The 18,019-nt window shown below is 34.5% G+C and overlaps 1 protein-coding gene across 1 annotated transcript in view; it reads left to right on the top strand.

Moving 5' to 3' along the window:
* Window positions 1-7,037: 7,037 nt before the first annotated feature.
* LOC145690876 (uncharacterized) overlaps window positions 7,038-18,019 on the top strand; it is a 47,562-nt gene continuing 36,580 nt past the window's right edge. The window contains exon 1 of the mRNA XM_081766276.1: window positions 7,038-7,541. Within this exon, the coding sequence (XP_081622402.1) occupies window positions 7,183-7,541 (359 nt within the window). The 5' untranslated portion in view covers window positions 7,038-7,182. The remainder of the gene's footprint in view (window positions 7,542-18,019) is intronic.

Genomic DNA, 18,019 nt, shown 5'->3' with positions numbered 1-18,019 from the left:
ATCGATTTGTTTTCTCAAGCTGAATCGATTGATATATAGATTGTATATGTTTAGTTGCTGATTATACCCACCCCGGAAACTAAATTAAACTCAGTAAACCGGAAGTAGTTAAATTTGGTACAAATCGATTTGTTTTTTCAAGCTGAATCGATTGATATATAGATTGTATATGTTTTGTTGTTGATTATACCCCATCCCTGGAAACTAAATTAGGCTCAGTAAACCGGAAGTGGTTAACCGGAGTTAGTTAAATTTGGTACCGATCGATTTGCTTTTTCAAGCGGAATCGACTGATATATAGATTCTATATATTTCGTTGCTGATTATACCCCACCCACGGAAACTAAATAAGGCTCAGTAAACCGGAAGTAGCAAACCGGAAATAGTCAAATTTGGTATCGATCGATTTGCTTTGTCAAGCTGAATCGATTGATATAGAGATTGTATATGTTTTGTTGCTAATTATACCCCACCCTTGGAAACTAAATTTGGCTCAGTAAACCGGAAGTCGTAAACCCGATGCAGTTAAATTTGGAATCGATCGATTTGTTTTGTCAGCCTGAATCGATTGATGTATAGATTGTATATGTTTCGTTGCTGATTATACCCCACCACCGGAAACTAAATTGGGCTCAGTAAACTGGAAGAGGTTAAGTGGAAGTAGTTAAATTTGGTACCGATCGATATGTTTTGTGAAGCTGAATCGATTGATATTTGGTTTATATATGTTTCCTTGCTGATTATACCCCACCCCCGCGAAGTAAATTGGGCTCAGTAAACCGGAAGTGGTTAACCGGAAGTAGATAAATTTGGTATAGATCGATTTATTTTGTGAAGCTGGATCCATTGATATATATATTGCATATTTTCCGTTGCTGATTATACCCCACTCCCGGAAACTAAATTGGGCTCAGTAAACCGGAAGTAGTTAACTGGAAGTAGTTAAATTTGGTACCGGTCGATTTGTTTTGTCAAGCTGAATCGATTGATATATAGATTGTATATGTTTTGTTGCTGATTATACGCCATCCCTGGAAACTAAATTAGGCTCAGTAAACCGGAAGTCATTAAACGGAAATAGTTAAATTTAGTATCGATCGATTTTTTTTGTCAAGCTGAATCGATTGATATATAGATTGTATATGTTTCGTTGCTGATTATATCCCACCCGCTGAAATGAAATAAGCCTCAGTAAACCGGAAGTAGTTAAATTTGGTACCGATCGATTTGTCTTCTCAAGCTGAATCGATTGATATATACTTTGTATATGTTTCGTTGTTGATTATACCCCACTCCCCGGAAACTTAAAAAGGATCAGTAAACCGGAAGCCGTTAACCGAAAGCAGTTTTTTTGGTATCGATCGATTTGTTTTGTCAAGCTGAATCGATTGACGTATATATTGTATATGTTTCGTTGCTATTTATATTTCACCTCCGGAAACTAAATTAGGCTCAGTAAACCGGAAGTAGTTAAATTTGGTAACCATTGATTTGTTTTTTCAAGCTGAATCGATTGATATATAGATTGTATATGTTTCGTTGCTGATTATTATACCCCACTCCCGGAAACTAAATTAAGCTCAGTAAACCGGAAGTGGTTAACCGGAAGTAGTTAAATTTTGTACCGATCGATTTGTTTTGTCAAGCTGAATCGATTGATATATAGATTCTATGGGCCTTTTTCAGAGTCGTTTTGACGTGTGATTAGTGTCATACTAAAAACCTTGACTACTGTAGCAAACATTACTAGTCGAACTCTTTAGTATGGCTCTAATCAGGCATCAGAACGACTCTGCATAAGGCCCTATATGTTTCGTTGCTTATTATACCCCACTCCCGGAAACTAAATTAATCTCAGTAAACCGGAAGTGGTTAACCGGAAGTAGTTAAATTTGGTATCGATGGATTTGGTTTGTCAAGCTGAATCGATTGATATATAGATTATATATGTTTCGTTGCTTATTATACCCCACTCCCGGAAGCATTTTCGCCGATCCCAAGAGGTTCGTCCAGTACATGGCTGAAGTAGCACTCTTATTGGTCAGTACGGATGACGTCACAAAGATCCAAGTTCAACCTGCTACTATGCGTATTGCTTTCGTTTCTCTGTTTTGTGTGTGTACGTGCTTAAAAACAGAGAGAGGAGATTATTGCAATGTATTTCACAAGTAATAATATTATTATAATTCTTGATTTATGTTCACTTCTTACGCGTGACAAATAAATTATCATTAAATAAGTCTTCGTCCAAATAAAACTGTTATAAAACGCACTTCACATGAATGTTATTATTGACTACAATTTTAACATTTTTATTAAATCACAGAGACAATATTAGCTGATGGTGCTCACAATGAATACACTGGTTTCTTGCAGAAATCTTGCACTTTATTATGCAACATCTCCATGATTTCAAATTTACATACAGAACTTGGGTTCCACTCAATTGATGATGTCAAATTGAAAACGTCTTGGCCTTGTTATCATACTTTTATCATGTACGTACAAAAATGTTTCTCAGATTAACTTTACATTACACGCTCCAGTTCGTCTTTATTTGCATTCAAATGTAGGTTTGGTTTAGAAGTATTTTTCGGCAAATAACGTTGTAGTGTGGTTATTGATAAGTCATGCTCGGTTCAATTGCACGACAAATGCCCACCAAACTCAATACACGACCATTATTAGCTAGCATTCTTTATGAACCATATAAGGATACCAACTGGAACATACAATATGAATTGAATTATATTTCGTTGGAGTTTAGCATCCCTTTCAACTAAGGTTATAATGAGACATGGACCTACTGCTTCACGCGGATTCTGAACCACATGGGATTACGCCGGGAATCGAATCCGGATATCCTGGGTTAAAGACGCGTGTTAACGATATAGTCACTATATAGTTCCAGATAATGTAAAGTTAACCCTGCTTTTCTTTAGAATGAATATAGCAGGATCAATTTTTTATTGCCTTAAACTTTAAACCAGTAGTTCCCAAGGGCCAGCCTTCTGAAGAGGACTTGAAGAACAAGCGAGGGATCACAAGCTGACTACAGAAATAAACTATAAAATTGTCAAAAAAAAAAAAGGAATAAAACAGATATTACGTGTTTGATAATTTGTCTTTCTTATACTCCCATTCGAGACTTTTAAGTAATTAAACATTTAATAAATATAAACAAATAAAAACAAGGGGAGTGGTTTGAGGTTTGGAGACCCATTCAGCAGGAAAGCTATATGAGACGTTAAATTACAGCTTAACGTAAAATCCTAACTACATAAGTTCTCGCCGAAAATCAAACTAAGGTCTCTCGCGCCGAAGACGTCTATGCTAATCATATTGCTACGAGGAAACTAGAGATGAAAATATGGTTATGATTGCATTATCGGTATATGGTTATTATTATTATTATTATTATTATTATTATTATTGAAGACTTGAGATTTCAATGATGAATCTGAAATCAGACAAAAAAGCACATATGGCCAATGAGTGGTAGAGAGGTTAGCAAGAAGTATAGAAGGTTTAAGAAGGAGGCGCCAGGTAAACGGTTGGGAACCACTGCTTTAAACATTATCACACTTTATAATCTCGCACTTGTGCTTCTTGCTTCGCCCTGCCCTTGTGTGGATGTGATGCAAAACTAGCTTGTACGGACCAGTCAGCACATATTGACCTGTATTTTTCGCATTTGATGATATAATTGCATCAGGAAACCATTATCAATAAAGACACGACAATAACGACTGTTACAAAATATGTCTCCACGTCCAATGCACATACGAACTGCAGGAGTTATTTTTTAAAATTATCTCTATACGAAACTCGTAATGCTTAAATGGGCCTATTCCATCAGTGGATTTTCATTCTTCTACGAATGCTTTCTAAAAGGATTTGCTTCATAATCCACTGTGAAATGTAGGAAACCTAAGAAAACAGACACCTGAATAGCACATGGAGTGAAGTTAAGAGCAAGGATACCAGATCTGAAAACACTAGCTTTAAAAAACACTGTAGACAATTGTATGTTGCATTTACTGCAAATTTTGAAATCACATTCCAAAAACTGGCAATTTACAGGAAAGATGTAGTAATTTAGATCTGATTTTCAAATTAAATTTAGCGTTCCTTTCAGCAGAACCCTCACGAGCTTCTGCGGGGAGTCTAACACGGCCCTCCTGCGCCAAAGATGTGTACGCTATCCATCTACTCTTTAGGAAACTATATGTAGTAATTTAGAAATGGAAGAGAATATCTTAGGAAATAGCTTGTCTATAAACTGAACCATGTAAGTATAGTCTTACAAACTTATAAACAACAACGCTAGACGTCTTCGGTGTGGGAGACCTGAGTTTGATTTCCGGCGAGAACTTATGTAGTTAGGATTTTACGTTAAGCTGTAGTTTCCTAAATTACTAGCTCATATAGCTTTCCTGCTGAATGGGTCTCCAAACCTCAAACCACTCCCCTTGTTTTCATTTGTTTATATTTATTAAATGTTTAATTACTTAAAAGTCTCGAATGGGAGTATAAGAAAGACAAATTATCAAACACGTAATATCTGTTTTTTTCCTTTTTTTTTGGACAATTTTATAGTTTATTTCTGTAGTCAGCTTGTGATCCCTCGCTTGTTCTTCAAGTCCTCTTCAGAAGGCTGGCCCTTGGGAACTACTGGTTTAAAGTTTAAGGCAATGAAAAGTTGATCCTGCTATATTCATTCTTAAGAAAAGCAGGGTTAACTTTACATTGTCTGGAACTATATAGTGACCATATCGTTAACACGCGTCTTTAGCCCAGGATATCCGGATTCGATTCCCGGCGTAATCCCATGTGGTTCAGATTCCGCGTGAAGCAGTAGGTCCATGTCTCATTATAACCTTAGTTAAAGGGATGCTAAACTCCAACGAAATATAATGCAATTCATATTGTATGTTCTAGTTGGTATCCTTATATGGTTCATAAAGAATGCTAGCTAATAATGGTCGTGTATTGAGTTTGGTGGGCATTTGTCTTGCAATTGAACCGAGCATGACTTATCAATAACCACACTACAACGTTATTTCCCGAAAAATACTTCTAAACCAAACCTACATTTGAATGCAAATAAAGACGAACTGGAGCGTGTAATGTAAAGTTAATCTGAGAAACATTTTTGTACGTACATGATAAAAGTATGATAACAAGACCAAGACGTTTTCAATTTGACATCATCAATTGAGTGGAACCCAAGTTCTGTATGTAAATTTGAAATCAAAGGAGATGTTGCATAATAAAGTGCAAGATTTCTGCAAGAAACCAGTGTATTCATTGTGAGCACCATCAGCTAATATTGTCTCTGTGATTTAATAAAAATGTTAAAATTGTAGTCAATAATAACATTCATGTGAAGTGCGTTTTATAACAGTTTTATTTGGACGAAGACTTATTTAATGATAATTTATTTGTCACGCGTAAGAAGTGAACATAAATCAAGAATTATAATAATATTATTACTTGTGAAATACATTGCAATAATCTCCTCTCTCTGTTTTTAAGCACGTACACACACAAAACAGAGAAACGAAAGCAATACGCATAGTAGCAGGTTGAACTTGGATCTTTGTGACGTCATCCGTACTGACCAATAAGAGTGCTACTTCAGCCATGTACTGGACGAACCTCTTGGGATCGGCGAAAATGCCTCCCGGAAACAAAATTAAGCTCAGTAAACCGGAAGTGGTTAACCGGAAGTAGCTAAATTTGGTACCGATCGATTTGTTTTGTCAAGCTGAATCGAATGATATATAGATTGTATATGATTCGTTGCTGATTATATCCCACCCCCGGAAACTAAATCATTCCCCGATAAAGATGGATGGATAGCTTCTGAAACACGAGAATTGCGGTACGTTCGAGTGAGCTACACTGGCGACAAAAGATCTCACTTGAACGAAATCTGAACTAAAACAGTATACATCCGGGTTCCATTTACTTTCCTCTGGCTGCTATAAAAAAAACAAACAATTGCCGAGAGAGCGATCGTGACTAACAGTGATGCCAATTGAAGGGAAATTTCCCTTGGCGCAGGGAAATTTTGAGTAAATTTTGGAGAAAAGGGAAAAAGGGAAATTGCTTGTAATCTCTCAATATTGCAGGGAAATTTGAACCTCTCTTCAGTCATTTATAGATTGAATGGGCCTTATGCAGAGTCGTTTTGTAACGTGATTAACTAACTAACGTGATTAACTAACTAACGTGACTAACTAACGTGTGAGTTCGACTAACATATGTTTCCTGCAGTAGTCAGACCTTTAGAATGACGCTAATAATGCGTATGTGTATGTGTATGTGTGTGTGTGTAAGTTTACAAATTTTCTGGTGACTGTGCGCACAGAATTATAAATTCTTAAGAATTCCGCATCTCTAAACTTTGATTTAGTTTGTATTGTGCTTTCGAACATTCCTCGTGTACAGCCAAAGACAGTAGCAGCTAGAGTTTTCTTTGTAACTGTTCGTATTCGTTTCAGTAAATATGGGAATGCTGTTCTTAAGTAAGTACATACCAAACATATATTTAATATTTTCTATGTATCTTAGGTTACATTAATATTAAAATCTATAATGATATCTAGGATAAAAATTAAATTTACATTATTTATTTTATATTTTTGATGATTTATTTAGGTTGTCCGTCCTGATCGAGGTATTTATAGGGTTTTTCCTCAGTCACATCAGGCAAATGCAGAGATTGCACCTTTAACATAGGTCCTGACCTACACCTTTCCATATCCTTTCCCTCCTCCATCGCGACGCCTTAGATACCTAAACAATAAATCAAGTTCAAATTCTGTATAAGCTCAAAGGAAGGCTGTCAGGTATCTGCTTGTATGTGGTTATAATGTTGGGGTGAGAAGGTGGAAGCGAAAACGATTAAAAATACGTTTACTAAAAACAGTACTTGAACAGTTTGGATGAAGGGAAATTTTGTCCGGAAAAGGTAAATTCTAAAGCTTGTGAAGGGAAAACGGCTCTGAAGGAATTGGCATCACTGGTGACTAAGGAAATAAGCAACTACAGAAGAAGATTGGAAATATAAAGTTGATTTTGTGAACGATCTTGTAAATCTTTTCATTAACACTGGCAACATAAAATATACGGGAAGTATAAGAATAGTGTTAAATTCTTATTTTTCAATTCACAATGGCTGGTGAGGCGTCTGTTAAGTTGGAATTCTCGTGCAAAGAAGAAATTGCTTTTGACTTACCTCAGGAAGATCCACTCGAAGGGAAAGGGTGGACACACGAACTGATGACTGACAAGAAAGAGTTAATATTATCCACAACGGAAGGAGAGGAAACAATGGACAAGGATACAGCTATGTGTTCTTTGGATGTGGAACTAAACGTTGATAGAGTGAAATCAGAATTAGCAGTAGATCCTGAATTTGAAAGGGATATAGAAACGCCTAGAAAAATAGTGGTTCAGGAGACTTGCGCATCGTACTCTAATGACTCCCAACAATTAACAACAAAAAGTTTAAATTCATTTCGCCCAGAAAGGTAATGTTCAATTTTTCATATACTAATTTGCTCAGATTGATAATACGGTTACATGCGTTCGGAAAGTTTGTTTGTTAAAAGCAATACTTCACGAGAAATATTTAGGTATGGGGGATATCTCGAACGTAAGTTGGTAATCTACAATTTAGAAATTACATGGCACATATAAACAAGCTGTATACCAAATAAAAATAAGATCGGTACGACTCATACAAATCTTATATAGTTCATATCTTGATGAACTAATTATTTCTTTATTATTGATTACACATTTCTCCCTAATTCTTGCACGTATTTAAAATATGCGTGCTCGACAATATTGTTTTATTTATATAGAGACTTATGTAAAATAAGAAATCGTGAGAATGGTATTTATCCTAATATTTTCCAAATTTAATCGTGGAATGTATTATATTGGAACAAAAACTATGGACGTTTGTGTATTTACTTAGAATTTAGCTCAAAGGTGTCTAGCCTCATTTTTCCGGAGGGATTCCAAAGACATTAGCAAAATACAAGATATAAAATATTTTAACCATCAATGGATGTTCATTAATTGTAGAGGTCCATACATCAAACCATTCCATAGCTGCACACATTTCTTTCAAGGAAGTCGACTTTTTAGATTCCCAGGAATTATTTCTAGAGTATGGACCTAAATTTCTCAATATATAATCACTTTAGAAGCTTAGTGAACGTACATGATATGTGAATTATTGTACAAACAACGCTAACCAGCATGTGCTAGATGGCCGGTAAAAATAAAATTGCTATGCAGATTAGTGCATTACGCAGAATGTTGGTAAACGAGGATAGCGCAAAATTCTGTAATTAGGATAAACTTACATGTCTTACGTGTTGATTGTGTTCCTGTACGTTCCTAAGTATTTTATAGGTAACATCCTGAAATGCTTTCTTCGCTTGTATATTTGTGTTTCAAAATAACACAATATAATAGGGACGTAATTCCCTAATTATATGGATTACTTCCTTCCCAAACGTTTTTCTAGTTTTGTGTCATGTTTGCCACATTCAGTTTTCGCTTACAGTGGTAACTAGCTACCATAACACGGGGTTACTTTGCACATCGGGCATTACTTCCCACAAAATATGAAAAGCGATTCAGTACTCTGTTAGAAAAACCATGAACTGTAAACAGATTGGTGGTAGTTCATATTTTTCTCATTGGGTGTCTGTGTACAGTCATATGGTACTTTGTTACTGTGGCGTCATATATTCCGTCTGCTTGTATCTGTGTATTGCGGTGAGCGGGTAATTGAATTTTGGTTTCATGGCGACGATCGTGGCAACTATTCTACAATCAACTTTACTGAATAAATAACTTACTTCTTTTCATTTTTAGTAGTTTAACAAATTTGGATTTGTGCTTTTTACAATTTAGAAATTTATAAAAAAATCCCTAGGTGGAGACTACAAAGAAAGTTTCAATTCGTTCTATTTCAAGCCCTTTTCACTTCATTTTTTTTTCTTTTTATGGCGCTGCTCTGAGCCTATCCTAGAAGTATGTATTTGACATCCAGCTATTCCTAGTAGAAGAGGCATGTAGCTCGCGAGTATTTTTTTCTTTTTAAATGAAGAAGAAAGTATTAATGTCCGTACTGACAAACAATGAAAGAAATTTTGATTCGTAGCATTAAACTTGTTTCAAACTTCGTGATCAGAACGGCTCCTACTCTGCGGATGGTATAATTTGAGATCGTTTCATTTCTTTCAGGCGAGTGAAATGAATTGAGGTCTTATTTTAATTAATAAAGGAACGTAAGAATATCCCGGGTACAAACCATGAAAAATTTCCCAACCATTCTATTTTTAACATCTTTCAAACTTTAGCTCCTATTGCCAGTTATTTTGCTTCTAACTGCAGTGAATGTAATTTGAGATAACGTCTTTCTTATTAGGTGACCGAAATAAATTTTGTTACTCTGCTTTTAGATTTTAGATAGAAGTGAGAATGGCCATAGATACAAGTCCCGCAGGATTTTTTATTTTTTTTATTTTTATTTAAGAACAATTTTTGAATAGAAGATTAAGAATAGATTTATCAATACAAAATAACTATGCAAAGTATCTGTTTTGACAAAATAGAATCTTAATATATTTAAAAAATTTGCCCGACGTCGGTTTCTTCTTTTTGGGTTCCCTTTAAAGGGGGGTGGTCATTATAACTACAAATCGATTTCTAAGTAACGTTAGTTTCAATTTTTGTTATGGAGCAGCAGCATTTTATCAGATAATGTTCTCGTTGTACTGTTGAAAAGGGTATCTTATAAACGACTTTTCGTTCTTCTACAAAGAACTGTAGAACTTCTATATATATCATCATTATTATTTAAATTTATTTCAGAGCGATGTTAAATCAAATTTCATTGTGGGTTAATGAGATGTACACATAAAATGCCAGCGAAGCGTTATTTATTTATTGATAAATTAGCCCTGTACAGTCCAGATTAAGAATATCATAAATACGATATTATTAAGTACATCCCGCCTTTAGAACAAAATTTCTTATTATGATAGAAAACTACATCGTATAAGCTGCATTTCATTCTTGAATTTAGGTTTACATTAGTAAAGTACGATGATGGTTGAGTCCAAGTTTTTATGAGACATAGATTTAAACTGCTTTAAGAAAGATTATTTTAAACTTTTATTATCTTTATTACACGGGAGAATATATTCTGTGATCCAATCAAAAGTGCAGGAACGTGTGAGTACAACGAACGAAGACAGACGAAAAGGTTATGGAGCTAATGGTTTATAGTTTACTTGTGTATCAGTTTTCTGATATATGTTGTGTTTCCACGTATTTTTGCCTTTCTAGAATTTACACTTTTCTCAATTTTTAAGATCTTTTCACACCATTTTAGATTGAATTCCACCAAGATATGAGTTTTCTATTATTTTGTCAGTACTTGTGTGTATTTTATATTTCAAATGAAATTGACGTTTGTTCGATTTGCACTTGCTTATTTCTCAAAGCTCATAGGATACAGGCGTGGGTGTCGTTTTTAAGCTTGTGCATCACCCTTTATAAGAATTTCCATTAACAAACCTGGATTTCTTTAATTTGTACTCTGGTTTTCTTTTAAGATTTTAGCCTGAATTTTCCATTTTTTGTTGACTATTTACAGATTTGTCTAGGGCACTTGCCTCATGCCTTTTTCTTCCTTGTAATTGTCTATTTCCGTTGCTTTTCTTTTCTTGTTAGTTATAACTCAGTAGGTTACAAAAATGCATTTTAAATGTTGCATCGTCCTTGAAGATTAAACTCATTATTTTTCTCCTTCGTTTCCTTCTGCTTTTCAACCCTTAAGAGAAAATATGTGTCTGTGAGACACCTATGGTTTTTCTTTGTATTACATTGGCAACACTGATTCACTCAATGTATCGGTTCTCTTCATACCTACCCATTATTTTGTTGTATGTGTGTCACAGTAGTCCATTGTTGGCGTTAATGCCTGAGTGAACATTTATTGATGATCTTAGAAAACCTATGGTGTCTGAGAGGCACACATTTCCATTATCGTTTATATTTTTGCCTCATTATTGGACACACATTTCCTGAAGAGAGTTTTTCTTTCAAAAATTTTTGTGGTTAACTTTTATTCACCATGAAATAAAAGCTATAGAGCTCTTGAAACATACTATTTTGTTTGTATGAGATTTTATGTATTTGCAAAATATAGACCTAGTACCTCGAGAAAGAAATTTAAGAATGAAACTGTAAGATCAGCAGATACTTATTTCACGGCAAAAATTCCAAAAATTGCTGAAAGTAGAGAAGGAATTTATATTATTGTCTTCAGTAGATTCTGACTGAGACGCCTAATTTTTTCCTGAAAGTCTGGAATTACCTACTGACAGTTAGGTCGATACCAATTCTGATACAGTGCCAGGTGTGAGGTCAAGTAGTAACAGAAGTGTCAATGTGAGCAACCCTAGTGAAGTTTCATGTGATAACGAAGGCCTTAGATACAGAGGTAAAAACAGGCTTGTTTGGAATTGAAATGAACCACTAAGAAACCGAAGGGTTCTTCATCAAAACATAGTCAGAGGGATGCCTGGTATAGTCACTAATGTAAGAAATCTGGGGAAAAAAATCCTGTCTACTTTATGTGATGATGGTATAATTCAGGAGTTTTCAATATGAAGTTGAAAGAAAATTGAAACAAATTTGAAGTAAATTAGAGGAAAATCAAACTACAGATCTACTGACTTATCTGAAAATAAAGCCCTTATTGCTCTCCTAATATTGTGTTCTATTTGTAAATCAGGATACAAAGACACGTATTTACCATATTCAAGACACTTTGGGACGACCTCTATTTAAAGCTACCATGTTCGTTAAACGTTTCCAAGCTCTTTTGGACAAATAGCACATTTGAACAGGGTAGCTACATGTGGACAAATAGCATATTTGAAGGGTAGTAATGTGTAGAATTATAATAACTTAAAATTTGTCAGTTTTTAAATTTATGTACTATTTTTATTTAGATATTGAAATATTTTCCGAATTTATATTCCAATAAAACCGAGTTAATATATGTAATTCTTGTTTATCATATTTTGCTCGAAGTACAAAATATAAAGTTTCATTATTCTACATTACACATACGTTTTTTAAAAGAAATATTGCTTTATACATGTCCGTGTCCCACAGACACGCACTTCCTGTAAGCGAACAAAAATAACGTTTCCTGTTAAGGGTTAAGATATTTTCTGAATTTAAAAATTACTCTAATAGCATATATTTTACAAAAATGGAGATCCTAAAAGAGCTGGGAGTGAATCAAAAAACTAATCCTTCTTCTTTGTCTTCAGTTAAATATAATGTTACTATTTGGATGAATCCTTCGCGATTAATTCCAATCAGTATTGTCCTAAAATCGATAAGATAAAGCGCAAGTAAAATGGAATTAAAACAAGAAGAAACAGCTGGCAATCAACAAGGATATCATCTTAAAGTCTCTTTTTGGCTTTCTTTTCATTCTTCCGAATATCTCTTTTCCATTTTGTCTATTGCCAAACAACATCTGGAACTACAAACATGTATTATAACGAACATTAACAAAACGGAAGTGATGTTCACCTGTTCCAGGTTATTTCGAGAGAAGATAATTTTGTTTATAACAAATTTTCGTCTTCGTTTGTAAAGATTTATAATTTGTGCTGCAGTAATGTATGATTTTTTTTCTTGTTTTCCTTGTTTTTTTCTTCTCCCGATATTCTTTACTGTATATTGAGCTAAGTTCTGAAATTAATTTTCTATCCATTTGATATTATCCCATGTATCTGCATTAGCTGTTTCTAATATCAATAATGTTTTCGTTTTTACCAGGGTCATAATGAGAAGCTGTGAGGAGCGTAGACATAAAATCATTAATAATGCGCACTGACTGTAACATAGGGACGTTATTTCATATGCGTATTTTTTATTAAATAGGCTGATCAACAGTAGTATGTGGAGTATTATTACAAACTACTGTAATAAAACGCTGTGTTTAAACGCTCAAAATTGTAAGTGAAACGCAGCGAAATGATAACTATTACGTAATAAGTTACTAGGTTTGGAAACACCTGCTCGACACACAGGTACCGTAGTGAGTCATCAAAATTGCCAGAAGGCCATTTTATAACTTTTTCGTTTGTATAGAAAAGTTTAATCGAATATTTCTGATTCAGGCCTTCACATCCGCTCACTTTTCCATTTTTACGGTATCTATGTTTTGTCTACCGTTCTCCGCAGCTTCGGTTTATGACACAACGTTGGTACGGACGACATCGTGATTTGCCGTAGCAAAGCTGGGATAAACGCAACACACAAGTGAGAGAGAGAAAGCATGTGTAAACTTTTTGGAAAAACAGCGAAAATCATTATGAACGTTACGATTATATTTACAAGGTTCTAACAACGACAAAAGCCATGATTTTATGGCCACAGGAATAACCCACGCAGTTAAAAGAAAGAAATAGAAGTGTAAAGATATTTCACCAACACTAGCCTCCACTAAGCACTGGCCAATAAAATTTAAGATATCTACAAGAAAAGTAGAAAACAAATTATTATTAACAAAATAATGTGTTTTGAGAGTAAAATATAGCTTGTACCAGCCGATACTTGAACGCGGCTTATTTTAAAAAAATAGCATGACCTAGTTCCGACGTATTCATGCGAGAGCTTGTAAATGTTATTTTCGAAGTTTTATTTACGCTGTCAAAACATTACATAACAAAGCTAAGAAAAGTCATTTCCGCATATATTATTGGTGAGAACACCTTCTTCAAGAGGTGGAACTAGCTACGTAGAATTATGAAATCAAATATGTAAGCATCCTTAAAGAACTAGTGTGAGTACAGTAAATTTGGGAAATCACTCATTAAATCGTCGCTTCCACCATGTTCACCCCAACGATAGGTAGGTGGGCAACATGGAAATTTTGAAACTCTTCCCTACCTTGGGAGTTGAAGCAGATCAACAATACGAGAGGAGAAGACATGTAGACTTACTTGAGGGACCCGTTTTCCTATAAAAGATTTTTCCCATTATCTTTTCAATTAAATATTAAATTACACACCTTACAAATTTCGGGAGGACGTATGATAAGTGGCCCTGATGGACAAGCAGATGTGATTGTAAAAATTAAAACAACCAACATTTAATGAAACAAAGATTCAACCAGCAGAATTGATTGATAATAATGTTGATCACAATATTTTAAGAGAGAGAGAAAATATGTCAACACTTATAATATTCCTGAATTACATTATGAGCTTTTAAGCGTATTGTTGTAGTTACATCGTTAGCGTCAACCGTTGGGAAATGTCATTACAGCCAGGGGACACCCACAAAGAGGTCCACCGGACCCGAACCCTCAAAATATATATATATATATATATATATATATTTAATGATTGTGTTTTGTCTGTACCAGGGAGCACTCATGGAAAGTCCATCCAATTTGGATCGCATAAAATCTTAGTGACTTGACATACATATGTGCACTTCCTTAATAAAACTATACTTGACTTAGCAGTGAAATTATTATTCGTTTATTTCCGACGAACAAAGAAAAACTTAAATATTTATATTGGCTAATCAGTAAGCGCAAGAATTTCTCTAGATTAGGGAAATTTCCCTCAAACTACGAACACTGCTTGTTATTACTGCGATACCCATGTAACTTTTACAGCACGAAACTACAATATCAGGTTATAAGGAACATATTTTTTTCTTTAGCATAGGACGAATACACTCCCTTTTCGAAAGCAAAATATAAAAATTGTTCATGTGGTGCACAATTTACGCTACTTGGAAATTATTTATGGTTTACTCGGACGCAGAATAAGGTCATGTCTGTGTCTTGCAATATTGTACCCCTCCCAACTTTCGACACTCTGAACAAAAGTTTCTGGGTGCACACCTGATTACAGTTTATACCTTAAGAATGTAACTACAAACTTCAGTTCATAAATAATACTAATACTAAGAAGAAGGAGGAAAAGCAACAAACCATATTGAATAGTGACTTTTGAATGGGAATTATATGCGTAATTGTTTCAGTTTAGCAGTTCAAGAGTTCAGCTTCTTTTTTTCTTTCCTTTCTGCTTTTTAGTGTACCTTAATAATTTGCTCTGAAAATCGTAACTGTTCAAACATTACTACAGTATGCTATAAATAAAATAATAACAATAAGACTGATTTATCACACATATATAAACAAGAAAAAATTACTACGTCAATAAGTGAATTACTTGAAAGAATATAAAAATAATTTACGTTAATGAAGCTATCAAATAAAAAAAGTCGCATACAGCTCAGGTCGGGAGGTCACTATACTGCCCACTATCACATTAGTCCAGGTATTTTATTACATTCAGGCACGAGACCATAGACCCATATTAAAAAAAAAAAGTCGATAGGCGGACGAATATAGACATTATTAAACATGTCGAATGCAAGCATCATTAAAATTGTTATGTGTAAATTGAGGTAAATTAATAACATTATTTTCATCCAGTATAAAAATTCTGGGGAGGGCCAGCTTTGCTTCTAGGAGGAGCCGGCACCCCCTGGACCCTTTCTAGTTCCGCCTATGTCAATTCCTGATATATGCTTGTGCAATGTGGCAGTGGTGATGCCTTGAGTCGCTCTTTCTCGCTCGCTCGCTCACACTCTATTTATACAGAATATAAAAGTGGATGTATGTGTGTGTTTCAACATAATTCTGATATATCTAGAGGAATTTTAACTATATTTCTTACAGTCTGGAAAAGAGTACTGTCGGGATACATATCAAAAATGCTAGAAACGGGTCGAAATTAGTATCGAATCCATAGTTTCGTGGTCGCTTAGATGAATAGTTCTACTTTCAGTTCAAGTCCAATTAAGCTCCCATTAGCACCCAGGATGGTTACGTAGCGACATAAAAATATCGACGACAACCGATATTAGAATCCAATCGTAAGTTTTCAGCGCCGCTAACAGTGCCGCATTTCCCATTAGTCCACATTAGTCCCATTGCCTAGAGGGCAACATATTTGCAGCGTGCGAAGTTTAAAACTTGAATAATATCTTAATTTTTTCCTTATGAAAAAAGTTAAAAATCAAGAGCAAATATACTATTTCATGAACAATCCTCTTTTACTATTGTAATATGTTTAATATTAGCGTTAGAAACTTAAAAATAATTCAGAACATGTTTCAGATTTGTTATTTTTTGTTACGTAGTTGTAGCTGTATCTTCTAGTGACTGGTATTTAATTGTAATAAATTCACTAATTAAGCATATTCGAATTAAGTTTTATTTTTAAGTTAGGGTTGAAGGGGTGAGAAATATGTAGTTATTGGGGACGACGAGAGCAAAAGTGCGTATGTTTAGCCGTGAATTAGAGATCATCTTTTGTTGTAGTTATGTACACCTTGAATTCTTTTGCTGTTTTATTTCGGAAATCCCCGGGAGAATATTGGGATGAGACTGTGGTTTTGACAATATGTTTTTGGCAATACACGGGAGAGTATTGGGTTATATTAGTTAGCCGAATATGGTGTTGATTTTGAATAAACGGACAAATTGTTGGAAAATAGAAACAACAAATGAAGGATATCACTATCTAGAAATAAATAATGTGTAATCGTGTTGATGTAGAAATGAAGCCATATAAGTGGCTGAAGTCTTTTTTATGTTAAGGAAAGTTAGAGCCAGTGTGGCAATTGATATTTTAGGGTTTACGAGCCAAGCGTGGCTGTTGATAATAAGGTCGAAGAGCTGAGAGTGGACACTGTTATGGTAGGTTGATGAGCCAAGAGTGGCTTTTGATATTTTAGTGGCTTATGGTAACGCCAAGTGCGATCATAGTTATTGTTATAGTTTTTGGGATTCAGAAAGGCTCCTGTTTAATTGAGTGTATTGGTGTAAGTCATTTAAAGGTTGACAGTGAAAAGAAAATGGTATAATTCATTTGTAAGCTCTAGTAGATTTGAGAAGTTAATTAAAGTAATACTTTGCTTCACTGAAGGTACCAAAAATAAACAAACCTAACAATTATAATACATATCCTTAGGGGGCAGTAGAAGTCCGAATTTTTGCGAAAAATTGAATATCTCACAAGTCATTGAACTAAGAGCTGAAATTCAGCATATAACTCTTTATTAAAAATAAACAGCATATGTCCTGACATTTTTTATTTTTTATGAGCGGGGGGGGGGGCATTTTCTATATATTTTAAATTGGTAGTGGTTTGATTTGTAAAAATAATCGAAAACGTTTGATATTAGTTGAAAAAAAAATTGAGTAATGAAAACTTTACAGTTCTTCGAATTTTATACCCACTGCTTTCTATTTATAATTGCAGAAGCTGGTGTTTAATATATGGAGCGTTCAAAACATAAGGCAATCATGCCATAAAGTTGATAGAAAATGGCCATAAAATTGGTATTCTGAACTTAATTACATGGGAATTTTAATTAGTACGGCATGCTTAATTATAAAGAAAATTAGTTTTTCTTTCTTTTTTACGTTCGTCTACTTTTCCTTGATTTGAGACTTTTAAATTTCGTCCTATTTTCTACTGAAATATGTATGTAAGGCAACAATAAAATATATATATATGATAAACTTAAATTCATTTTAATTCGGAAGATGCGAAACACTTTACCATTGTATATCTAAAAGGTCAGATCCACCAATATTGTAATAGAGAGGTGCAATGAACCATTGACGGTAGAAATTCAAACTCCGATAAGTGATAATTTCATAGTCTTGTTTTATTACAAGTGTAACCTCTTTAGTCAATGGAGAGAAGGAGGTGGATCATGGATCGGAGTTGATGACGATGGGTTTTGGTCGGTCGGAGTTGGTCGCAATGGTTCAGAGTAGTTCATAGTTGGTGGTAGGCCAGAGTGGATCACGATGGATGATGGGTCAGAGTGGGTCAATGGGTCATTTGGGTGTTGGGTG

The sequence above is a fragment of the Thermobia domestica genome, chromosome 7 (assembly GCF_964235325.1).
Source record: "Thermobia domestica chromosome 7, izTheDome1.hap1.1, whole genome shotgun sequence".
NCBI lineage: Eukaryota > Metazoa > Arthropoda > Insecta > Zygentoma > Lepismatidae > Thermobia > Thermobia domestica.
This window is presented reverse-complemented; position numbering and strand designations above follow the sequence as displayed.